Source organism: Lemur catta, chromosome 19, assembly GCF_020740605.2.
Source record: "Lemur catta isolate mLemCat1 chromosome 19, mLemCat1.pri, whole genome shotgun sequence".
Lineage (NCBI taxonomy): Eukaryota > Metazoa > Chordata > Mammalia > Primates > Lemuridae > Lemur > Lemur catta.
The window spans coordinates 26,869,472-26,896,272 of NC_059146.1; the positions used below are offsets into that span (position 1 = coordinate 26,869,472).

The 26,801-nt window shown below is 49.0% G+C and overlaps 1 protein-coding gene across 1 annotated transcript; it reads left to right on the plus strand.

Annotated features, from left to right (window-relative positions):
• Window positions 1-13,508: 13,508 nt before the first annotated feature.
• On the plus strand, window positions 13,509-26,775 carry CEACAM20 (CEA cell adhesion molecule 20). The gene is made up of 12 exons (XM_045531855.1): window positions 13,509-13,516; window positions 13,828-14,202; window positions 14,549-14,689; window positions 15,015-15,108; window positions 16,365-16,464; window positions 17,985-18,125; window positions 18,689-18,967; window positions 19,436-19,642; window positions 21,244-21,522; window positions 23,226-23,504; window positions 26,268-26,376; window positions 26,585-26,775. Exons 1-12 carry the CDS (start codon window positions 13,509-13,511, stop codon window positions 26,676-26,678), a joined length of 2,106 nt encoding a protein of 701 aa, XP_045387811.1. The 3' UTR covers window positions 26,679-26,775.
• The last annotated feature ends 26 nt before the right edge of the window (window positions 26,776-26,801 follow it).

Sequence of the window (26,801 nt, forward strand, 5' to 3'; positions counted from 1 at the left end):
CAATCAGAGCACTTCATCCCCTGACCACAGTGACTGCTTGGGAGCTGGGTGCCCAAAGCAGCCAGGTGGGAGCAATTGTAGGACTTTTATTGGAGCTCTAAGGGAACAAAACATTTTCTTTCTTCTGGGTTTGCTGAGCTGAAGGGATCTAAGTGTGGAGCTGCCAGGGGACATCTCTGTACAATGAAAGGAGAGGCTGCCTAGGAATGAGGTAGGCACATAAGAGAGTGTGGCCAGCAGACAGAAAGGGAGATTTCTGATGACATCATTTCAACACCAAGATTCAGGATTTTGGGTCAGGCCAGTCTGTGTGTTCCCATTGTTTTCTGTGAGCCAGTGTGATTTGGGATTCTGGTGTTTGCCTCCAAAATAACTCTGATTGAAAGGAAAGAGGAAAAACAGTTTTGAGAGGATCTGACTCCCAGCCTAGTTGAGAAGGAGGCTGGAGAAGGGAGGTCTCCAGGGGCAGAGAGGGTGCAGCTGACCCCCTGGGGAAGAGGAGAATTGAGCAGGTCAGTGTTTCTGAGAACTGCAGAACTCCGTCCAAATCTCTGCACTGAGACATGGCCAGACTCTAGCAGGGCTTCTGGCAGCATAAGGTCATGTTTTTAGGATGACCCCAGCTCCCCATTAAAAAGCCTGCCCTGAGAACTCTCAACTCCGCTGGAGGAACTTACTGTTTGTTCCGTCAGCATCTGGCGATGTACCCCTAATTTCCCTTTCCTACTTAGAGCATTTAAATTGTGAATCCTTCCTCTGTCCCTTTGAGATATATATGCATCTCCTACAACTCAGGAATGTTTCTCAGTGACCCCAAGGATCGGGCCTGGTGTGCCAGTCTCTGTGGGAGTCTGGAATTCTAACTCTGACAATTGTCAGCTCGCAGACACAGCTGGCTGAATACCACTGACACCGACCAACCTTTTATGATTTTTACTTGTGCCCATGCTCTCTTCCCCTCTCTCATTCTCCCTTTTGGACAGACAGACATTTCTGCACAAATCAGAACAGAGCTCAGCTGTTACCCCACTGTCAGTAGTTACTGAATATAATCTTTTTCACAGCTTTAATGAATGTCCCACTTTGTTTATTGTGAACATTTCCCAAACCTCAGTGTTTCTCACACCACATTCATTATTCCTTCCATATGCACACAACACCCACACTTTTCTTTACTCAATATTTTTCTTTAGGCTGGGCGTGGTGGCTCACGCCTGTAATCCTAGCACTCTGGGAGGTCAAGGCAGGAGGATAGCTGGAGCTCAGGAGTTTGAGACCAGCCTGAGCAAGAGTAAGACTAAAAATAGAAAGAAATTAGCCAAACAACTAAAAATAGAAAAAATTAGCAGGGCATGGTGGCCTGTGCCTGTAGTCCTAGCTGCTTGGGAGGCTGACACAGGAGGATCACATGAGCCCAGGAGTTTGAAGTTGCTGTGAGCTAGGCTGATGCCATGGCACTCTAGCCCGGGCAACAGACAACAGAGCAAGATTCTGTCTCAAAAAAATATACATTTTTCTTTAAATATCCTCATTTATTTTTTTTTACAATCCTATTCCTCATTGATATTTAAAGAAAATACACTAGTTTCTTTAAATGTCCTCATTTGTTTAAATACCCTCAACTGAAATAAACTCAAGTCAGTTTTTAAACAATAGCATCCATGAAATTATAATATATACCAACATGCTAATTACATTTAAATGCAGATAAAAGTAAAAAGACGATGAAAATAAAACATGTCTGTCTATGTACCATGTGGAGTTTTTTGGTATATTACCAAAAGAACACGAGCCCCACTTGGAGGAAATAGTCATGACAATTGCTAACATTTATAGAGAACTTGACCCTAACCCCGGCCCTGCTCTTTGCATAGATTAGCTTTACATATATTCATTTTTGTAACTTCACACTTTTTATCTCCTTTATTCCTTCAACAACCCCACGAGGCAGGTGCTGCTCTTCTATTGCAAAGGAGAAAACTGAGGCACAGAGAGGTTAAGTATCTGTATACTTTTAGAAATCAACTTTATTGAGGTATAATTTACACTCATTAAAATATTACCAAGTTAAATGCATACTTTGACATATTTTGACCATGTAACCACCACTACAATCAAGATATAGAACATTTCAATTACCCAACAAGATTCCTTTGTGCCCCTTTGAAGTTAATTCCCTACCCCAGGCAACCACTGATTTGCTCTTTTTTTTTTTTTTTAAAGATTTTCTTTTCCCTTCTCTTCTCTTCTTTTTTTTTTTTTTTTTTTTGACAGAGTCTCACTCTGTTGCCCAGGCTAGAGTGAGTGCTGTGGCATCAGCCTCGCTCACAGCAACCTCAAACTCCTGGGCTTGAGCAATCCTACTGCCTCAGCCTCCCAAGTAGCTGGGACTACAGGCATGCGCCACCATGCCCGGCTAATTTTTTCTATATATTTTTAGTTGTCCAGCTAATTTCTTTCTATTTTTAGTAGAGACGGGGTCTTTTTCTTGCTCAGGCTGGTCTTGAACTCCTGAACTCAAATGATCCTCCTGCCTCGGCCTCCCAGAGTGCTAGGATTACAGGCGTGAGCCACCGCACCCGGCCCATTAATCAATATTTTTAAGGTGTCTTCAGTGGTTCCAACGTGCAAGCAGGGTTGAGAAGCCTTGCTCTGAGCTTGAGGCTTTAAACCTATAAGCCTATGGTCCTATAAACTTAAGATCCTCTAAACACGATCAGGATGACTTCAACAACTACTGAGTATGGGAAAGGCAAGGATGAGTGACAGGACCAAGCCTGTGCCTTCGGAAAGACATTTCCCCAGACATGTCCCTGCCTAGAGGGTTGGGAAACGAGAAGCCAGCGTAGGGCACTGCGGCCAAGCAGAAGGCTACAGCCATGCCTTGGCCATGGTGTTCCCTTTGCCTGGAGCAGCCTTCCCCCTTTCTCCAACTGTCCAAAGGATAGCCAAAGTTTTCTGCTCTCAGCCCCCAATCCCTCCTCTGATCGGAACCCTAACACGTGTGACAGGGAGAACAGTCCTGATAGTTCAGGATGTGCTACCTGGACCAGGGCACCCTCAGCCCCATCCTCCATTTGCTGCCAAATTCTTCCTGTTGCTTGGCTCTAACTGTGTCATCCAGGCTGTGACAATATTAAGCTATCTTGCTGTGAATGATAAATGGAAGCTATTGTTATTGTTCCCCTTTGGCACGCCCTTCTCTGGAAGCTGAGGGGGTGGAATACGCCCCCTCAATCTAGTTCTTACCGCCTTCTCAGGCCATGAGCTATGGACCAGTATCAGGGCTACGGGCCTCGCCCAGCTCGGTGGCAGCCGCTTACTGTGCTCTGTGTGATGGCGCCCCCTGGCGGTGGAGGTGTGTATTTGGATGAGAACAATGGTGGGATCGCAGCTTGTCTAGACGTGGGTGCAAGGCTGGGCCTCCATCTGGGAGGGGGTGGTGGTGCAGGACATCAGGACCCACCCCATCTCCAGCTCCTGGGGCTCACAGCTAACACTCCCTGTGGCTGCCATATGGGAAGAATGGATTATTGATTGATGTTGCCTTCAAGCTGGGCAGGACAGGGACTTTGCCCCCGCGAGGCCAGAATTCTTATCAAGAGTTTTGATAAGAAAGGGCAAGGCTGGGCTTGAAGGGGAGATTAACTGCTCCTTGGCCGTGCCTGCTCCCCAGAACACCATCTGCCCCAGGTGAGCGACAATCCACGACCCAGTGTGGATTGTTTTTGGTGGAATCAGTTCTCCAAACATCTGTCAGGAAACTTCACAGATTAGAGACCCTCAGGGGCTGAAGGTTTAGGATGCCCACTGTCCCTGCAAAAGGAATAAAGTTTTGGAAGAGATACCTCTGATATCCATGCCCTCTTCTTCCTTGGTAATTAATATAAACCTAGATTTTTAAATGGACACGTGGGAGCCCAGCAAAAATACTATATTTTCTTGGTGCCCTGGGGCTAAGTGTGGCCATGTCACTACCTTTTGGCCAACAGATAAAAGTAGAAGTGTTGTATGGGACTTCCAGGAACTGACCTTAAATAGAGTTTTTTAAAACCCCTTCTTCCTTTTCATTACTAACCAGAATGTGGCTATGATGGCTGGAGTGCTGGCAGCCAGTTTGGACCACAGTTATATACCAAAGATGACAGAATAGTAATATGAAAGAAACCTCGGTTCCCATGATTATGAAGCCCTGGATTCTACTTTCAGACTCCATTTCTGTAAAAGGGAATCAAACTTCCATCTTGTTTAGGACATTTGATTTGGGGTTTTCCTATTATTATATTTGCAGCTGAACCTAGTCTTGACGAAATGCTCTCTTTGGGAGGAGAAATGTAGGGTACATCCTGTTGAGGCAGGTGTATTACTTAACGTTCTTTTGGGTCCAAACGGCAAGAATCCAGCTTCAAGCAGTTTAAGGAAATAGAGAAATTTGTTACAAGGGAATTCCAAGGTAGGAATGGGGCTGAGCCTTGGGGACACCCAGAACCAGAGGCTCAAACCCCCTTAGGGACTTTTTTGTCTCTTCTGTGCTCTCTCTCTCCCCTCGCTTTCTCTTCTCTCTTTCCTCTCTCACTTTTTTTCTGCCTTGGATTCCTTCTTCTTTCTTTATACACTGGGTTTCTCAGCAGAGGCCAGAACAAGGCTGCCCATTGCCCCCAAGTTCTCTCATACTTTTGACCACCCAGAGGGGGTTGGATTCCCTTATTCCCCCTTGATTGCGCATCCTGAGTGCAGATGCCATCCCTCATTTTAGCAGGGGCGGAGGTGTGCTGCAGGGGTCCCGACAAGAAGGCTCTGGCCACAGGAAGGATCTGAGCCTTCCCACCTCATGACCTCCTGTAACTGGCTCCATGGACCCCTTATATGTATATTTTTATAATCCTCTCCCTTAACTAACTACTAGACCCTTTGAGTGGTTTCCCAAAAATGAGGGACTCAAACTCCTGGCTTCATGTCTTCCAGTTTCGTCTATGTTGAGCCATATATCAGAATTTCCTTCATCAACCTTAAATAACAAAATTCAGAAAATTTGATTAAGTGTAAAGTTTATTCCGGCTGGAAAACCACCATCCAGGAAACATAGACTCCAGAGAAACGGGGTCAGTGTTCCAAAATTAAAAATGAAGGTCGTGCTTTATATAGGCAGAAGACAAAGAAATTTAGAAGGATTATAATATTTTCTATACAAGGCTGGTTTATGAGTTACAACAATTTAATTTGTTACAGTCTGTTTTCTTTTCCTTACAGCTTGTTTCCATTTTCTTTCCAATTTAAAAGAGAGTATTTAACATTCCATCGTAGACAATGTGATAGTCATAAAGTTTTTGTGTAAGAAAGGAATTTAATCTACGATGAAGATCAACAGTGAAGAGGGAAGGAGTCTTCCCTGTTGCCATTTACAACATTTTACAAAACAATGTAGGTAAGGAAGAAGGCTAATCTATGCTCAGAGAAACAAAGATTACAGCTTCGCAGGTTACAGCTGCCCATGTGACTCAGGTCCCATAATCACATTTCCTTAAGGCTCAAAATATTTTAAAGTTCCAACAGCTTAGATTTTTTGAATTATTTATTTTCACACCATCCTTTTTTAAGGCTGAAAAATATTCCTTTGTATGTTTCTACCATGGTTTGTTTATCCATTCATCCATTGATGGATGCTTGGGTTGCTTCCACGTTTTAGCTATTGTGAATAATGCTGCTATCAACATGGGCGTGCAGATATCTCTTTGATACCTGTTTTCAATTCTTTTGGGTGTATACCCAGAAGTGGGATTGCTGCATCACATATGGTAATTCTATTGTTAATTTTTTGAGGAACCACCACACTGTTTTCCACAATGGCGATACCATTTTACATTCCCACCAACAGCGCACAAGGGTTCCAATTTCTCCACATCCTCATCAATGCTTGTGCTTTTCTGTTCTTTTGTTAGTAGCCATCCTAATAGGTGTGAGGTAGTACCTCATTGTAGTTTTGATTTGCATGTCTCTAATGATGAGTGATGTTGAGTATCTTCTCATGTGTTTATTGACTGTTTTTATATAGCTGTTGGAGAAATGTCCTTTGCCCGTTTTAAAAATCAGGTTGTGTTTTTTTTTTTATTGTTGAGTTTTAGTAGTTGTCTATACATTCTGGTACCAATCCCTTGTCAGATATGTGATTTGCAAATGTCTTTTTCCCATTCTGTGGGTTGTGTTTTTATAAACCGAATATATTTAAAGTGTACAACTTGATGAGTCACGTGTTTGCACCTGTGAGATCATCATCACAATCAGGTACTGAACATATCATGTCTCTCCACTCCCCCCCACCCCCAACAGATTCCTTGAGCCCCTTTCTACTGACCCTCCTGTTGCCTCCCCGGCCTTTGCCTCTGTCCCGGGCAACCACTGCCCTACGTTCTGTTACTACAGATGGTCTGAATTTTCTAATCTTTTATATAAACAGAAGCACACAGCCTGTACACTTGGCTTTTGTGTGGCTTCATTTACTCAACATAATTATTTTGAGTCATCCTTGTTGCTGGAATATAGAGAGTTCTTTCCTTTTTATTACTGAGCAGCAGTCCGGTTATCACAATGGATTTGACACACATTGTTTATCCATTCCCTTGTTGATGGACTTTGGGGCTGTTCCAGTTTTGGGAAGCCGGGGATGCCCTGGTATGAGCACTGTCGCCTCTGGTCTGGGCCATTGCAGTCACTTGGTGTCTGGTCTCCTTGTTCCTGCCCTCTCCCTGCTACGGTCTTTCTCCCGCAGGTAGCCTCAGGGATTCTGTTAAAACCTAGATCCTTTCCCTGCTCAAAGGCTTCTTGGCCGGGCGCGGTGGCTCACGCCTGTAATCCTAGCCCTCTGGGAGGCTGAGGTGGGTGGATCGCTCGAGGTCAGGAGTTTGAGACCAGCCTGAGCGAGACCCCCGTCTCTACTAAAAATAGAAATAAAAATTATCTGGCCAACTAAAAATATATATAGAAAAAATTAGCCGGGCATGGTGGCTCATGCCTGTAGTCCCAGCTACTCAGGAGGCTGAGGCAGGAGGATCGCTTAAGCCCAGGAGTTTGAGGTTGCTGTGAGCTAGGCTGATGCCACAGCACTCACTCTAGCCCGGGCAACAGTGACACTCTGTCTCAAAAAAAAAAAAAAAAAAAAAGGCTTCTTGAGGTTCCTGTCTCACACAGAGTCAAAGCCAAAGTCCACAGTGACTGCAAACCACACCCACAGCGTCCCGTCCCTGCCCCCACCTCATAAAAGGGGAAAATTACTGGTAGACCTGAGAAAATTAATCCATCTTTGCAGGGTTCTGACTGTCACCTAGATCCTGCAGGGCGAACCTGGGGACCAGTCCCTCCCGGGGTGGGGTGGCGAGTTTGTGGTCGTGAATGGAGGTGTTGCTGTCAGCACAGGTGTTGTTGCTGGAACCATGCGTGTCTTGGTCTGTTTTCTGTTGCTTGTAACAGAATACCTGAAACCGCATAATTTATAAAGAAAAGGAATTTATTCTTGCAGTTATAGAGGCTGAGAAGTCCAAGGTTGAGGGGCTGCATCTGGTAAGGGCCTTTCCTGCTGGCGGGGACTCTGCAGAGTCCGGAGGCAGCACACGACATCGCATGGTGCCAGCTCAGGTCTCTCTCCCTCTTCTTACAAAGCTACTAAGGCCACTCTCGCGATAACCCATTAACCCAGGAATGGATTAATCCAGTCACCTCTTAAAGGCCCCCCTTTCAATACTGCCACATTTGGGGATTAGGTTTCTTCCCCGAGTTTTGGAGGGGACAAACCTCCTAACCACAGCAATATGCTTTCTAGATTTACTATAAGAATGACTTTTAAAGTTCAGCTTTTCTGCCCGTCCTCTGTCTGTGTGCCCTCATCCAAAATCTAACAGCTCATACCAAGTTGATGACAGAAGACAACTCTTCTATTTCCTTTTCCATCAAAGAAGAGCCACAGGTGGAGATCATTTTAAAAAATGCAAACTGAAATCTTAGCCAATTTTTTTTGGTAGGAGTATTGTGGGGGAGGTGGGTGTTATCGATGAGATGTTGGATTCTTGTGTTTTGGGGCCCATGTCACAACCTGTGCTGGTAATTCTCTGTGTTTGTCCCCCAGGTCTGCTCTCTGATATTCACCCTTCTCCTCCCTCCTTTGTGTCTCGGGAGGCTGCCTGTGTTAGTTTTGTATGACTAATTACTTCAAAACTGGAGGTGGCTTAAAACAATAAAACATTTATTATCTCATAATTTCTTTGAGTCAAGAATATAGGCTTAGCTTATCCACGTCCCTTCTCTCTGATGCAGTCAAGCTATTGGCTGGGGCTGCAATGTCATCTGAAGGCTCAACTTGGGATGGGGGTGGTGATCGATCCTGCTTCCAAGCTCACTCAGATGGTGTCAGCCGTTGGCAGGCAGCTGCCCCCACGTAGCGTGATTTAAAGGAGAGCGAGGGAGAGGTCTAGCATGGAAGCAACAGTCTTTCTGTAACGCAGTCTCAGAAGTGACAGCCACTACTTTCTGCTGTATTTTATTTATTAGAAGTGAGTTATTAGGACAGCCCAAACGCAAGGCGAAGGGATTATAAAAGACATTAGACTCTCAGGAGGCAGGGATCATTGGTTCTTGCAGCTTCTGCATAGTGAAGAGAGTGCAGTAGACTTGCATCATACACACATGTAACCTGTGAGCACTTAGGTGGAGAAAGGGCTCTAATTCTAGGCAGCTGCTCCATCTACTGCCCAACTGTGAAATTTTATTTTGCAGACATGCCCTATTGGACACTGAGCATTTCTGTATGCACTGCAGTTGTATATACAGCTACTGCTGGACAGCATCGTACACGCAAAACCACACACCTGCAGAGGGGATTTAAGAGCTATTCAAAGATATTCAAGGCTAATTTGGACTATCCACAATTTCCACCTTCGTTCCTAAAGAATGTTTCACTGGATTCAAAATTCTGATTTGACCGTTCTTTTCTTTCAGCTCTTTCAAAATGTGCCAATTTCTTTTGGCTTGCTTGGTTCCTGATGAGAAATCTGCTGTCACATGAGTTGTTGTTTCCCTATAAGTAACGTGTTATTTTTCTTTGGATGCTTTCAAGACTCTTTCTTTGATTTTTTTGTTTTCCACAGTTTGATGATGATGTGTCTGGGTGTGAGTTTCTTTGGAAAGGGTCCCTGACGTACGATGAGCTGTGAGTGTGCCTGCGTTTTCCAAGGGAGGGTCTGCAGTTTCAATCCAGGATCCCACAACTTCCACTGCATTTGCAACGGAGTCCGGGCCTCTGTGGCCATCAGCAACCAGAGACCTCGATAGGGTTATTAGAGATGGCCAGAAGGCTTGGGGAGCTCGAGGATTACTGGTCAGATTTGATCAACTATTGCATTCTGAAAGGGGTTCAAACTTCTCTAAAATTATTTGGCCACTTGTGAAGTCCTGCCCACTTGATTAGAATGTCTCTGGGGGTGGGGAGCCTCCATCCTCAGAGGGGTCATGGCTGGCATTGTGCTTGGGGTGTTGGCTGGTGTGGTTCTGACCGCCACTGTGGGCTATTTCCTGGGCTTCATGACAGACAGGTAGTCATGGTTTTCCTTTTCTCTGAAAGCAGGGTTGGGCTCCCACCTCTGCAGGAAGATTGAGGGGACCCCTGGACGGAATAAGGATAAGGAATGATGAACCAGATTCTCATGTATTCTTTATACTCTGATGGACTTTAATGGTGGGCAAGTTGGCAGAGGCTAGATTGTAGCAGCCTCTAATGTCAGGCTGAAGGTATCAGACCTCACCTTGTGGGACATGGGACACCAAAGAGTGCTCCCTGCATGTAGGAGACCATGCCACCCCTCAGGACCTGGTGGAAGTGTCCCTGGGGATGTAGGGTCACAGGAACCTCAGACATTGCTGTTGGGAGTATAGATGGGGACAGCAATTGTGTAGGACAACCTGGTAGGACTTAGGCAAAGTAAGCACGTGTATGACCTAGGACCCAGAAATTGTCTTCATGGGTGTACACCCAAAGAAATGTTCCCACCGTCCAGAGGTAACATAAACAAAGATATCCACTGTGGACATCCTTTAGTGGGGGTTTTATAGGCAAAATGGTAGATTTACACAGTGGAGTATTTTAAAGCAATTAAAAGCACTGTTTGTATGCATATAACATCACAGCTCAATCTTAAACACATGAGGGTGACTGGAAAAAGGTAATGTATGTTGAGGGATCTTCCTTGTGATCAAACAGCTCTGTCAATTGTGATGGTGAAACATGAATATCCACGTGATAAAATTTGATAGTGCAGTATATACACATATGTATACAGGTGCCTATCAAAACTGGTGAAATACAAATTAATTGTATTTTAGTTAATAGTCTTGTACCAATGTCAATTTTCTGGTTTTGACAATGTCTATGATTAGGGGAAGCTGAGTGAAGGGTACACAGCTTGGCGTGGGGAGGATATCTCAGCTTGAGAAGCTTCTGGAAATTTTACTCCTTTGAACCATGACTGAGAAATGATGTTTCTGTTCCCATGATGCCAGTGGACTTCACGAGTTCAATGAAATACCGCCTGTGAGCTAATCTTTTGTCTGTTTTCTGTATTGCCCTACGAATTTAAGGAGTTATAGCAATGGGTAAAGTGTAGAGGCTGCAGGCATACAGGATAGGGTGTGTGTGTGTTTGTAGGGGTTCTTGGTCATAGATTCTGCAACATTCCTTCTCATTGTGCTTTTCCTACACAGTAGACACAAAAAGTCAATGGTGCAAAACTCAGGTCTATAACCCTGCAGGAAAAAAAACTTCACCGTCCCCTCTGACAAAGTGGGCCTCAGTTTCCCCATGTAGAATAAAAGGGAGCTAGACTGGGATCTCCTTTTAAACAAAGTAGTAATTTTGAGTAGCCTTCTCAAAGTAGCCTGTTACAAGTTGTACCACCCTCTAAGACAAAGGACACAGTCCTCATAAACTCTAGGCTTCTGAAAAATCAGGGTTTTGGTCACCAGGCATTCCAATAAACATTTCCAGTGCTGATGGCACAGGGAACCGGGTGGGATGCATCCGGCTGCAAACAAGATGCACTGGATCACGGTGGCAAAATCATACTTGTTATTTTACAAGATGCCCTGGGTTTATTCCGTGGCTCAGGGAAATCCCAGCATCCATCCTTTCATCCAATATCCTCCTGAACTTGCTACTTCATGGTCTCAAGGTGGCTGTCTGGACTCTAGATTTCCCTGCCATCAGGTCATGTCGTTGTGATGGGCAGACTGATGGCCCCCTAAAGATGGCCCTGGAATCGGTGAACATGTGACATTATGAAAGCAAAAGTGACTTTGCTGATGTACAGATGTCAAGATAGGAAGATGACCCTGCATGGGCCAGGTGGGCCCAGCCTAGTCACCCAAGTCCTTCGGAGCAGCTGGAAGCAGAAGAGAAATCCCAGTCGGGAGAAGGATTTGGTGCACTGTTGCTGGCTCTGAGAAGCAGGGGCTCAAGTACAAGGGCAGGAGAGCTGGCTCAGGAGCTAAGGGCGGCCCTCAGCTGACAGCCAGTGAGACAGGGCCCTCAGCCTCCCAGCTCCAAGGAAGTGGATTCTGCCAACAACGCAAATGAGAGCTTGGAAGTGGGCTCTTCCCAAAGCCCCCCACTACAAGCCCAGCTGGGGACACCTGGATTTCCACTGTGCGGCTCAGAGCAGAGAATCCAGATGAACCAGCTTGGACTCCTGACCTACAGAACTGCAAGATGACACATTTGTGTTGTTCTAAGCTGCCGAGTCTCTGGTCATTTGTTATGGCAGCAGTAGGACATGCACATAGTTATTTCAATGCGGGAAGCAGGGGATGGCTCCTTGGAACTCTGCCTCCATTTATTCAGAAGTGGATTCATGCTTAGAAACCTCCAGATGTCTGTACGTTTCACCCCCTCACCTCCTTCAAGTTGTTGCTCAAGGCTCTGTGGGGCCTGCCCAGCCCACCTACTCTCGTGCTGTGTCCTGCGTGCCCACCCTGGCACCTGACCCTGCTCGCCCCCACCCCCTGGTACTCACCCCCTTCTAACATCACAGCTTCCTTATTTCTCATGCATCGTGTTTATAGGCTGTCTCCCTCCCCCTCTTCCCCCGCTGCATAAAATATACTTTCTATAAGGGCGGAGATCTCTATTTGTTTCATTTGCTGGCATGCTCCAAGCACCTAAAACAGTGCCCGGCGCATGGTAGGGCCATATGAATCTTTGCTGAGTGAATGGACTTGGGCAGGGGGTGGCAGCCACAGCGAGGCAACCTGGGTTGGGAGGTCAGTCGGGGCCCTGCGTGGGAAGACAGCCTGTGTGGCTGCGACTCCATAGATGAGGGTGGGGAGCGGGAGGGGCCTGGGTTTATTTGCACCTGATGGAAATAATAGTGGACATTGTGCTACAGCGAGCACAGAGAGGCCCAGAAAGTCCCTCTCTCTTGTTGGAGCAGGAAAAGGTGGAAGCTGCCCTGGGGGATGGGTGGGTGGGGATTTCTGGAGAGAAAACCCTGCTCCTGCCTGAGTGACAGATTTGGGAAGTTCACTCCAGTGGCAGCTCTGCGCTGTGGGGCATGAGGAGGGGCAGGATGGGGAAGGGGCTTGGGGCAGAGGCAGTGGGGAGAGAAGCCCCCTGACTAGAAGGCTGGGGGGGATAGAAGATTCAGAAATTCTGGGAAGAAGCGGGTGGGGGATGGAGGCCTTGAGTGCTGGGCTGGTCTGGGTCAGGCGCCCTCAGCACAGGGAACTGTAGAGTGTGGGGGCCATGGCGGGGTGACACGGCCACAGGGTTCATTGATCGGCAGGTACACAGGAGGGGGGGTCATGGTAGGACCTTGGGAAGCGGCTCGAATGGAGGTTGAGAGCCAGGCAGACCAGGGTCCCTGGCCTGAGACGCCCTGTGACTTTATCCAAGTCATCTCACCTCTCTGAGCTTCCGTGTTTTTAACTATGGGATGGAATTATGATATCCCCTACCCTACTCTACTTTTCATCTTTCTGTACCAGGCATCACCATCTGACACCCCATACAACGTGCCTGTTCCTTATTGTCCCTCTCCCACTAGGACAGGGTCTTCTCTCTGTCTTGTTCCCTGCTCTGTCCCCAGGGCACAGTAGGTGCTCGGGAGGCACGTGTTGAGTGACTCCAGGTCAGTGCGGGCTACGATACCAGAACACCGCAGACTGGGTGGTTTAGAAACAACAGAAATTTCCTGCTCACCGTTCTGGAGACGGGAGGTCTGAGATCGGGGTGCCAGCACCGCTGGGTCCTGGCGAGGGGCCTCTTCCAGGTTGCAGACCACCATCCTCTTGTTGTACCCCCCATGGTGGAAAGACAGCGAGAGAGCTCTCTGGGGTCTCTTTTATAAGGGCACCAATGCCATTGGGAGGAACCTAATTACCTCCCAAAGGCTCCACCTCCTAAAACCATCACATTGGGGGTCGGGGTTGCAACCTCTGAGGTGCTGGGGGGCACAGACATTCAGTCCATAACGATGACCGAGTGAGACTGCTGTTTATCCCAGTCCCCAGATGAGGACACTGAAGCACGTGGGGGCGACATAACTTTCCTAACAGACCACAGCCAGGGTGTGGGGAGCTGGGACGCCAGCCCAGGTGGTGGGACGGCCACACGCTTGTAACCACAGAGGCAAAGCATCGTCGTCTCTATTTTAGAGCTGAGCAAAGTGACCACTAGAGAGAGGAGTCCACCTGCCTGAGGCCACACAGTTAGCAAGTAGGGGAGTCAGGATTCAAACTCGTGCAGTCTGGCTCCAGACCCAGCTGGCTCGGCCTCATGCTTTACTGGGGCAGATGCTTGGTGGCCATCTCTAGCAGGAATGAGACCCAGAGCAGGGACAGCAAGACAAGGCAGCTGGGCAAGTCAAGATCTCTTTCCCGCAATGCCAAGCTGCCCCTCATAGCTCCAGAGGCGTCAATGCTCATCTTGAACCACCCTCCTCTCTCACTCCCTCTCTATTCTGAGCCACCGAACTTCCTTCTGTGCCTCAAATTCAGCAACTCTTCACATGCTGCTCCCCCTGGCTCCTCGCTACATCCTCCAGGTCTTAGCTGTGATGTCCCCTCCTCCGGGAAGCCCTCCCTGATCCTTGGGCTGTGCCAGATGCCCCCTCTGCATTATCCCAGCCCAGGCCCTGCCCACTCTGAGTTGTCACACTCTGGGGACAGGTCTGTGGTCCCCACTGGACTGTGATTCTCTGTGAGGACAGGGTCAGGGCTGCCTTAGTCACTGCTGTGTCCCCAGTACCACCAAGAACAGCGATCAGCACAGGGGAGAGTTCAGGGAGTATTCATTCAGTGAACAAATGAGTGATGAATGAATACATGGATTAATGGTAGTTCCCTCACCCGATTTTGGTCTATGTGCCCCCAAAGACCTACAGCTTGTCTTGCTCATAGAGAATTAAAACGAAAAAGTAACTATCATATATTGAACCTTAACTGTGTCCTCCAAGACTTAGCTTAGATGTCCCCTCCTCCAGGAAGCCCTCCCTCCCCCCCCACACCCCCCCAGGGTGTTTCAGACTCCCTGGGGCTCTCCCAACCCAGCACAGTCTGTGCTTCCCGCCTGTCTGACTCCAGAGCCTTCATTTATGACCAGGATCCACATCACAGGCGTGATCTCAGCGCATTTAATATTTATAGATTGCTCGAGGTGAGCTCGGCACGAGTCTGGCTTTACTAAGTCCTTGATAACCAGGAGCCAGCCATCATTGCCTTTATTGCATTGCTATTGACCATCGTAATCTCAGTTCCTGGTCCCCAGGGTTCCTGGAGTTCCTGCCCCCTGTGCTGGGCACAGAAGGAAAGTGAGCCCTGGGAGTGGAGGACAGAGGTGGGGCCAAAGTGACTTCCCTGCCACCACCCCAGTCTGTCCCGGGAGCCACTGTCACTGCAGTGTGAGTTTGCAGCAGGACAGGAGGGGAGAGAAGGGAGGTGCAGGGGGCGCAGCCGGAGTGAGGACTGTGTGTGTGTGCAAGCCGGGGCGGCATAGTCTGGCACACTGAAGCTGGGCGCCAGGACCCATGGAGCCCAATGACTTATGGGGACACTGGACAGGAATCCTGCTCTCAGGTGAGTGCCTTTCCTTAAGACAGGGGTGGGGTGAGGGTTGGGGGGTCGTGTGTCTGTTTGCCACTGATGTGTGCGTGTGTGTGTGCACGTGCGGAAAGAGAGACAGAAGCAGGGAGAGAAATAGAAGCAGAAATAATGACAGATACAAAAGAGACTGACAGAAGGAGACATAAGCAGGGACCAGAGACAAAGAGGAAAAGAGACAAAGACATATATATATATACACACACACACACATGCACACAGACAGGGAGACGGAGTCAGAGCGACAGAATCAGGGAGAGACAGGGAGACAGAGACAAAGAATGAAAATAACATTAGAAACTGTGCAAGTGAAAAACAGGGAGAGATGACGGGAAGGAGAGAACGGGAGACAGAGGACGGAGAGACAGTGAGAGAGCTGTATAAAGAGACACACAGAGAAATAGAGGGATTCTGAGTTGGGGCTGGGGGGTGGGAGGAGTCAGAGACCCAGAGAGACAGGTAGGTAAGAGCTGGAGCATAACAGAGACAGACAGACAGAGAGAGGGACCCACAGGAGTGAGACAGGCAGAGGGAGGATGTGCCAGCCCCGAGGGGCAGGTCCACATGTCAGGATGGGGGACAGATGTGAAATTTATGCCTAAAAGGCCTCTGAGACCAAAGGGAGAAACTAGAATATTTTGATAAAAAAGCATTTGTTACATCCTGATACAAAACTTAGGGAAAAAAAATTTTTCAGTGGGCCAGGTGAGGTGGCTCACGCCTGTAATCCTAGCACTCTGGGAGGCCGAGGCGGGTGGATTGTTTGAGCCCAGGAGTTCGAGACCAGCCTGAGCAAGAGCGAGACCCCATCTCTACTAAAAAAAAAAAATAGAAATAAATTAGCTGGACAACTAAAAATATATATAGAAAAAAATTAGCTGGGCATGGTGGTGCACACCTGTAGTCCCAGCTACTCGGGAGGCTGAGGCAGGAGGATCACTTGAGCCCAGGAGTTTGAGGTTGCTGTGAGCTAGGCTGATGCCATGGCACTCTAGCCGGGGCAACAGAGTGAGACTCTGTCTCAAAAAAAAAAAAATTTTTTTTTTAAGTGCATTTCAGAGGTGAAAAAATGATTTTGCAAAGGGTCCCATGCAGAGGTGAGGGCTCAGCCCAGCTTTGCTGTGCGACCCTGAGACCAGCTCCTCCCTCTCTGGGCTGGAGCTTCCTGGCTGCCCCTGGAAGGCTGCGGGCCTCTGAGGTCCTTCTGGGAGAGTTTTCACCTGTGCCTGCAGGTTTCGCTGCAAGGTTTGCCTCCGCCTGGTGGGACAGAGGCAGGACCCTCAGGAAGGAAGCGGAAGGGAAAGGGCGGTGAAGGCTTCCCATCTCCGGCAGGTGCGACGCGGCCCCTGTCAAAGCTTCCACTCACATTATTTCAGTTATGTGAGGCTGGAACTATCGCTACCCCCAAACTGAGACTCAGAGAACATCACTTGCCCAAATAAATGACAAAGATGAGCTTCCAACCTAGGCAGGCAGGCTCTGAGCCACTACCACCATCATCATCGTCATCATCACCGTCATCATCACGGTGACTGAACACTTACTATGAACTATTTTAAGCATGTCATGCCCGATATGTCATTCAGCCCTCACAACAACCAGATGAGCTAAGTTCTGCCCCATTATGTAGTCAAAGAAACTGAGGCTCACACAGAGAAAGTCCCTTGCCCACGATAATAGGGCCAGTAAGTGTCAGAGCCATGTTTGTTCCTAAGGACCTGCGCCCTTAACCACTGACTGGGCAGGGAATGGGGCAGTGCTCAGGCCAGACTGGGGTCTTTTGGGGGGTGCAGAGGGGCATGGTGGCCAGCCTCTGTTAATCAGGCTCATGTGGCCGGGCGCGGTGGCTCACGCCTGTAATCCTAGCACTCTGGGAGACCGAGTCAGGCGGATTGTTTGAGCTCAGGAGTTCGAGACCAGCCTGAGCAAGAGCGAGACCCCGTCTCTACTAAAAATAGAAAGAAATTATATGGACAGCTAAAAATATATATAGAAAAATTAGCCAGGCATGGTGGCGCATGCCTGTAGTCCCAGCTACTCAGGAGGCTGAGGCAGGAGGATCGCTTGAGCCCAGGAGTTTGAGGTTGCTGTGAGCTAGGCTGACGCCACAGCACTCTTGCCTGGGCAAGAGAGTGAGACTCTGTCTCAAAAAAATAAAATAAAATAAAAAATCGGGCTCATGGGAGAGAATTGGGGTCAGCTACAAATGAGTGTGGCTGCTGGGGTTGGGCCCCTGACCCCTGGGCCCACGGTTTCTCTCACAGTCTCCATAACCGTGTGCAGAATGACCAGATGGAAAACTGGAAACTCCTGCTACCTTGTTCCCCTTTCCCATGCCAGGGAAATCTTGCCCAAGGGCAAGTCTAAGGAAGCACCAAAGGTTAATTTCTTCCACCAGCAATAACAGTAGAAGTTCCCTTTCATCGGGGGTTGGGTCTGGGCGGTCCCTGTGCTCACAGGAGTCACACAGTGTTGACAGCACAGTCTGTAGGGCCAGGTTCAAGTCTGCCACTGACCATACGGTCTTGGCAAGCGACTTCCCCTCTCTGTGCATCTGTTTCCCTCCGCGTGGAACAGGGAGGACCATCACGGGTCCCCAGTAGCGTGCACATGGTTGGAGAGAGCACAGTGACTGTCGGGGACCCAGTGAAAGTTTGCCAATATTCACTACCGCCCCACGACAACCCAAGGATGCAGGTGACATAACGCCCATTTTACAGCTGAGAAATCAAGGCTCAGAAAGGTGAAAAAACCATGTCACAAGTCACACGGCCAATAAGTAGTGGGGAGGACTCACGCCTCTAGGGATAGAATATCATGTCTGTGACCTCAGACTTCCCTCCGCTCTGAAGACCATAATTGGGCGCCCCCAACACTCCTCTCCCTCCCTGAATGCCTCCCCTCTCCCCTTCTAGCCTCTCTTTTGACTGCGTGGATTCCTCCAGCTGCAGCCCAGCCCACGCTCACTGCCAACCCACTCGACACCAGCCAAGGTGAGAAGGATGTTTATGTTGGGGACACTCTAGACACCCCAGAGTCATAGCAGATTCAGTGGTGAGAGCACAGAAAATGATCTCTGCCTCCACAGAGATCCCCCGTCAGGGTTCCACGCCCAGAGTCCCAAGAGGACAGGATGTGGTGGCTCAGCCTGGGGCTGACGGCAACTGGTGCAGTCACTTGTGTTGGGGGTGGGGGTGAAGGGGTGGGGAGGGCTGGCTGAGAAGTGGGTGGGGTCCCTTGCTGGCCTCCTTGTTAGGAGCTTGGTTCTCTTGATTGCGGCTGATGTTGACTGGCTCCATGTGGGGCCCAGGCCCTCGGTTTTCCTCGCACAGTCTCATCCAATGGTGCTTGGAGAGCGGAAGTAAGTTGCCCAAGATCACACCTAGAATGAGCAGTAGATCCAGCATCTGAGCCCAGGCATCCAGCTCCAGCGTGTCTTCTGGCAATTCCAATCCCTTCCTGCTGCTCTGGGCCCCTCTGTGACAATGTTTTGTTTTTTCTTCCTCTGTCTGTGTCTCCACCTCTTGTCTCCTTCTCTTGCTTTCTTCCTCTGCAGAACCACTGGCCAAGCCCACCATCTCAGTCAGCCCAGCCACTGCCATAGAGCACAGGGAAATGGTGACCTTCTCCTGTGACACCAGGGACACCAATGTTACCATCCACTGGGTCTTCGATGGCCTCCCCCTCACGTTCCACAAGCGCATGCTGCTATCCACGGACGGCAGGACCCTCAGCATCCTCACCGTCCAGCGAGAGGACTCCGGGACTTACCAGTGTCAAGTTGAGGGTGCCCTTCAGATACAGAGCAGCGATTCTGCCTTCTTGGACGTGAACTGTGAGTCCCTTTCCGTTCCTCCCAGCCCCTCACCAACACCCACTGCCTTAGTGCCTCATTCAAGTCTCACAGCTTTAGATACCTCCAAAGGCAGACTTGTCTGCCCTTGAGCTCCATATGTATAACTGCTTGCCGTCTCTACTTGGGTTCTACTGGAAACATCCAACTTACTGTACCTAAAACTGAGCTCCCAAACCTCAGATGTTTGATGCAAAATCCTGCCTGGGTAGGGCTGGTCAAGGAGCATCAGCTAGACTACTGTAGACGTGCCTTCCAGTCCTGCTCTGCCCACGGCTAGAGAAGGCTGACATTCACCCTGCGTCTGGCTCCCGCACCTCCTTTGCGATTGATCCAGACTTTGAGTGGGGAGGAGGGAAATATGTAGTATTTATTGGCTCCCTGAGGCCCCCCGTGAGAGAGCTGTTGCTGACGCTGTTGTTACCGCTCCTATTGTTCCTATCCCCCTAGATGGTCCTGACCCCGTGCAGATCAAGTTGGACCCTGGTGTGTCCAGCGGGGAGGCGGTTGAGGTGGTAGAAGGCTCCACCGTGACCTTCCAGGTGGAAACACAGTCTCACCCAAGCCCTGCCTATACCTGGTTTCTTCCCAATAACTCCATCCTGTCTCACACCATGGGAACATTCACCATCGATTCCGTGTCCAGAGAAGACGAAGGTGTGTACAGGTGCTTGGTGTCCAACAATGGCACCCAGCTGTCCCTCCTGGGTGCTCTTGAAGTCGATGTCCTTGGTGAGTCTCCTTTCCTGGTTCCTCTGCAAATCAGAGGCTGTGTGTGTCAGAAGGGACCAGGAGTTCTCTTTCTGGGGTCTCTGGACAGTCTGTGAGAGGGTGATCCCTGGGTGGGTATCAACTTGCATGCAAAATGTTTGTGCTGTGTTCCAGAGAAAGGGCCAAGGGTTGTCATCAGATTCTTGAAGGGGACTGGGACTCTGAAAAAAGTTAAGAGCCACTGAGCCACACCAGCACCCCAGAGTTGGAGGAGGACCCAGAGGATTGGGGATTTCCTGTGCGTCTGGTGGCCCAGCAGGGCTCTGACCACAGGGCAGGCTGGGCACGATGGCTCCTGGCCTGAAACATCCTCCAAGACCCTGCTGGCTTTTAGGGGTTGGCCATGATTTGATTCTCTGGAAGAAGAGGGTTGGTTGTTGACTGTCTACACGTACAAACACTAACAGAATACTCACATACTCCATATACAAACAGGTAATAAACACATATGCACGACACACTCACACATGTGCACAACACACACAGCACACATGCAACTCATACAACACATGCACATAACATGCAATACCACAGACATAAAACACACACACACAAAATACATACCCATATAACATGCACACAACAGACACATACAACTCAACACAAAGTACAGAACACATCAAAGACACACAACACATACACATAATCCCACAACACATACACACAACATATTCACATATAATCACAACACATATAGCACACATGACATACACACAAAACATACACACATATCTCACATACAACGTGTACATGACAAACAATACCCCAGACATAGGACACGCTCTTGCATAAACATATATACACGTATTATGCACCAACAGACATACACAGTATACATAAAACACGCATCACAGACACTCAACATTACAACCACTCAACGCTGTAGACACCCAAGATGTACAACACAGAAAACACACCACATACCACACATTCAACACCCTCAACACATCCACACAGCTCTCACACAGTCCATACACAAAATACATACACATGCACACGGCACATACACGCATCACACAACACATACCCATAACACATACAACACCATGGACACAGAACACACGCTCATATGCAAAAGCCCACACGTAACATGCATGCAGTGCATATGTATGCCACCTTCATACCTCACATTCACAAAACACATACACACAACGCATACAACAGACACACAATGCACACTCACAAACAAAACACAAACACGCAACATGCTCTCCACGTGCACAAAACCCATAATACACTCACATAACCATCACACAACACACATTCATCCACAAAAGACATACACGTACCACACATACCCAACCATCATATGCAAATCACATACGGGCACATGCCATGCCATCCACCCATGACACACACACACACACACACACACACACACACACACACACACACACACATCCCTGGAAAACCCTTGTGGCCCCCACATGGGCAGGAGCCTGGGGAAAGTTCCCTGAACCTGATCCTGTATCTCCACGTGTCTCTAGAAATACTGACCGCACCCCAAGTCATGGCTCCAAGCGTGAATCTCGTGGAGAATGCCAGCTCCGTGGCCCTCACCTGCCAGACCACCTATGAGGGGGTTGGTGTCCGGTGGTTCCTGAGCGGCCAGCCCCTCCTGCCCAGCGAGCACCTGACACTGTCGGCCGACAACAGCAGCCTGTTCATCCACGGCCTCCGGCGGGACGACACGGGGCCCTATGTGTGTGAGGTCTGGAACTGGGGCAGCCGGGCACAGAGCGATCCCCTCACGCTGACCATCAACTGTGAGTCGCTGGGGCCTGGACCTCCTCCTCCTCCCTTCCTCCCTCCTTCTCTTTAAGCTCTTCCTTCTGTGTTTTTTTTTTTTTTTGAGACAGAGTCTCGCTCTGTTGCCCGGGCTAGAGTGCTGTGGCGTCAGCCTAGCTCACAGCAACCTCAAACTCCTGGGCTCAAGCGATCCTTCTGCCTCAGCCTCCCGAGTAGCTGGCACTACAGGCATGTGCCACCATGCCCGGCTATTTTTAGTTATCCAGCTGATTTCTTTCTTTCTTTCTTTCTTTCTTTCTTTTTTTTTTTTTAAGTGGTGACAGGGTCTCGCTCTTGCTCAGGCTGGTCTCGAACTCCTGACTTCAAGTGATCCTCCCGCCTCAGCCTCCCAGAGTGCTGGGATTATAGGCATGAGCCATCGCGCCTGGCCTCTCCTCTTTCCTTCTAATTGAGTCATTTAACCAAAACTATTTATTTTGTGCTCTCTGTGCTGAGCAGCATGTTAGGCATTTGACAACAGCCATGACTCTCAGCGCTCACAGCCTCCAGGGAATGGGGAGATCATTATGCAGGCAAATGAAACCCAGTGTGATAAATGCTGCCATGGGGAAAGAAGCGAGGATTGGGGAGCCCAAAGGAAGCCCTAGTCTGGGGGATGCGGGAAGGCTCCTTGTGAGAGGTGATGTTACGCTGAGATCTGAAGGATGAGTAGGAGTCGGCCAGACAGAGTAAAGTCAGGGAAGACCATTCCAGGCAGGGAAGGGAGTGTGTGACAGCTCTGAGGCAAGAGAGAACATGACAAGGATGGAACCTCCAAGTAGGATCTTATTGCTGGATGAGAGTGGGAGGTGTGGAAAGGTGGGTGGTGCGGCTGGAGGGGTCTGTGAGAATCAGATTGTCGTGGGCTCTGTCCAAAGGGCACTGGGGAGCCATAGAGGGTTCTGAACAGAGGAAGAAAAGTGTCAAGTCTGTACTTAGGAAGACCTCTCTAGCTACTGTGTGGAGGATGAGACTGGGAGGGGGAGGCCAGGAGGGACTGGAATGCAGGTGAGGGATCCTGCTGGCCATGGGCTTGTTATGGGGAGAAATGAACAGATTCAAAGGATGTTTGGAGGGGCACGGGCAGGATTTTCTTCCTCTCCTGGAATGTCTCAACTAAAAAGTCTCTGCATCCATCTTTCCGGTAGTCCACGCTAATTTAAATAAGGCATTGACTCTCAAACTCTTTTAGATTGGATGAGAAATCCAATATCTCCTCTCATTCATTTCCTTCATGTATGTGGCAGGAGAGAAAAGTGACAAAGATCCCCTTCTGGTGTTACAAGGAGAATTTGCAAGTGCTTATACCACACGCAAGGACACAGCAATAATTTCTGAAGCCTGAGTGTCTTACAAGATTTCTTTGTTAGAAGTGACTTTTGCAGAAGCAGAGGTTTTTGGTTTTTGTTGTGATCCCTCCTCCCCACCCTCCCAGTGCTGTGGACCACAGCCTGCTTGTCAGGCAGCTAAGGAGGAAAAGGAACCATTTTCTCCTTATCTTGCTGAGATTCTTTTCAATAGCAGTTGGAAGAGCCTTTGTTTTCCCGGCTACAATATGGAATTTCCTTAATTAGAACTGGGATGAAAAAAAAGGCAAAACTTCAAGCGTGGAAGTAAAGGGGCAGAATGGGATAACTCCCCAGTGGGGGCCAGGGTGCACCATGTTTGGCTTTGCACACAGATGGCCCCGACCCAGTGAACATCACCACGGCATCGGCATCTGGCATGGTCAGCACCATCGAGGCAGAGCTCAACTCCAGCCTGACCCTGCAGTGTTGGGCCGAGTCCTTGCCAGGCGCTGAGTATGGCTGGACCCTGGAACACTCCACTACGGTGCAGCTAGGGGACCAGCTGATCATCGAGCCTCTGACCTGGGAACACCAGGGGACCTACAACTGCACAGCCTCCAACGCGGTGACTGGCCTGGCCCGTTCCGCCTCTGTCCAGGTCAAAGTGGTGGGTGAGTCTCTCAGGGTCGCCTTCTCCTGGGATCCAAGTGGCTTTTCCCAATGCCAGCCCTGGCCACCTTGTCTTCCCCTGCCATGGGCTGGAGTGTGGCAGCAAGTGTGCTCCACGTACAGGTTCCTAGTCCAGAGCTGTAGAATCCCAACCCCTAACACTCAGGCCCTAGGACCTCTACTTCTGGCTGTGTGCCCTGGAAAACTCTCCAGGCTGTTCTAAGCCTCAGTTTTCTTACCTGTAAATGGGGTTTATGATGCCCACCTTTCAGAGTTGTTTAGAAGGACTATGAGTCAGGGACATAGCCAGGGAGAGAAGAAGTGAGCTTGTAGGGCGAATCAGGATCATATTATTAATATTAGCAACCGGGCGTGAGTGGCAGGGAGTCCCTGTATTTCTGTCTTTAGCTCTTGAGAGGACAACAGTGTCCCCATTCACCAGGGTTCCTATCCTGGCTCCAGTGCTTATAAGCTATGTGACCTTGGGCAAGTTACTTCAACTCTCTAGGTCTTTCACTTATTATCTGTAAACAAACATAATTCTGCCTATTTTGTAGGGTTGTTGAAGATTAATTAACATTTATAAAGTTCTTAGGGTGGTGCTTGGCATAGTATAATAAGTGTTTGTTAAACAAATAAAGTTATTCTTTCTTTCTTTTTTTTTTTTTTTTGAGACAGTCTCACTCTGTTGCCCTGGCTAGAGTGCCGTGGCATCAGCCTCGCTCACAGCAACCTCAAACTCCTGGGCTCAAGCAATCCTCCTGCCTCAGCCTCCTGAGTAGCTGGGACTACAGGCACGCACCACCATGCCCGCCTAATTTTTCTATATATATATTTTTAGCTGTCCATATAATTTCTTTCTATTTTTAGTAGAGACAGGGTCTCGCTCTTGCTCAGGCTGGTCTCGAACTCCTGAGCTCAAACAATCCGCCCGCCTTGGCCTCCCAGAGTGCTAGGATTACAGGCATGAGCCACCGCGCCTGGCCTGAAGTTATTCTTTATTGAGCCTGTGTGACATTCTGAATCCAGCCTTTCCGTGTATAATATCAACAAACACGTCTCAGGTACTCTCTGCCCACTAGTTGTGAGGCCGGCCTCTTGGTGTCTTCATTGTACAAAAGGAGAGGCTGATGCAGAGAGACTCAAACCCTGTCCCTGGGGTTTGAAATTAGCTGGCTGCCTCAAGAGCAGCGTTCTGGCCGGGCGCGGTGGCTCACGCCTGTAATCCTAGCACTCTGGGAGGCTGAGGTGGGTGGATCGCTCAAGGTCAGGAGTTCGAGACCAGCCTGAGCAAGAGTGAGACCCCGTCTCTACTAAAAAAAATAGAAAGAAATTATCTGGACAACTAAAAATATATATAGAAAAAATTAGCCGGGCGTGGTGGCGCATGCCTGTAGTTCCAGCTACTCGGGAGGCTGAGGCAGGAGGATCACTTAAGCCCAGGAGTTTGAGGTTGCTGTGAGCTAGGCTGACGCCACGGCACTCACCCTAGCCAGGGCAACAAAGCGACACTCTGTCTCAAAAAAAAAAAAAAAAAAAAAAAAAAAAAAGCATCGTTCTTCGTTGTCCACTAAGCCGAAAACCCCATGCAGCTTCCCAATTACCTTATTTAATCTTCAGCACACTTCATGGGGATGTTGTAGGATTTGAATGAGATCATGTATGAAGGGCTCTTGGTGCTTAGAGCTTGCTAGATAGCAGATTCCATCATCATCGTCATCACCATTGCCTCTTATCAAGCACCTACTGTGTGTCAGGCACTGTGCTGGTACTTTTATGTATGATCTCATTTCATCCCTTTAAAAGTCTATAGAGTTTGGAATTATTCTCCTTGTTTGACACATAAAGAAACGGAGACTCGAAGAATGAAACTCAGAAGCCCCGAAACCTCCCAGGCAGTCCCCTCCTGCCCCTCCAAAGCAGAACTCCTTCCTCATATACCTGACCCTCACGGCAGCCTCCTCATCCCAGCGGTTGCATTTTAGCCCTTTGAGAAAGGTTTGGGCAGAACTGGGATGGGCAAACAGTAGGCAAGTATTCATGATAATGACTGCCATTTATTAATCATCTACTGTGTGCCAGGTGTTAACATCCACGGTCTCATCTCATTTTTGCAATATCCTGTGCACTGGATACTGTTTCCCTCAATGTGAAGATGGAGCAGTGAGCCTCAGCAGTGAATTCACTTGTCCAGGTTCACATGGCCCCAGAGAGTCAAGGGGCTCCGAGTGAAAGCGGGTTTCTGGTTGCCAAAGCCCTTTCCTCTGGCCCAGGCCTCCTCCGTAGGGTGGGTCAAAGGCAAAGCCATGTATTTAATCCATCATCCTAATCAGCATTGTCATCACAGCCAACATTTACTGATCACTGTCCATGGATCCAAGCTCTGTGTGTGTGTGTGTGTGTACATATCCATATACACACACAACACATAGTGAACATTATGTATATTGAACATGAATACATACATGTTTAACCTTTCCAGCAACCCTATGAAGTAGGCACTATTGTTCCCGTTTTATAGAAGAGACAACCGACACAGAGGTTAAGTAGCATGCCCACGTCACACAGCTGAAATTTGAACCCAGCAACTGGCCAGCTGATTCCAGAAACAACGCTATTAATACCACAAACTGCTGCCTCCCAGTGACTGGAAAACAAGGGCTCGTAAAATGTCAGTGGAGATAAAGTCGCAAGCTTGGGAATGGGGCTGAGGGCAGGGATGACGGTGTGTCTGGCCTGGGTCTTGGTTCTCTCTCTCCGCCCAGGTCCCCAGTCCTTCTCCCTGTCCGCAGCTGTTATTGTCACCGGGATCCTGGCTGTCACTGCCCTGGCCGCAGGACTGGGCTGTTTTCTCTGCGTTGGAAATACCAAACGGTAAGAGGAGGAATGGGGTGGGGCGTTGGCCAGCAGGGGGCGCGCCTGTCAGAGGGTTGCTGGCCATGGTGCTGAGCGGTGTCCGTTGTACCTGAAGAATCTGGAGGGTGTGGGGGCATTGTCAAAGAACGGACGCGGGCTGTGAGCAGAGCCTGTGGAGAGGGACAAAGGCTAGAGTCACAGAAGAATGAAGGCTTTGGGGTTTCAGGTCCTCAAAAAGAAAACCAGAGGACCCCATTCACAAGGTCACCCAAACCACCTCTGAAGAGGAGCAACCTACAAAGCCCAGTGCCAGTAAGTAACTCTGTAGCTGATGCCTGGGGCAGGAGGGAGGGCCGAGAAGAGGCTGGCTCTGGGAGCCTAGGCTCCCCCTCCCAGCTTTGTCACCCGGTCCCTATATGGTCATGGGCAAGCCCTGTTCTCTT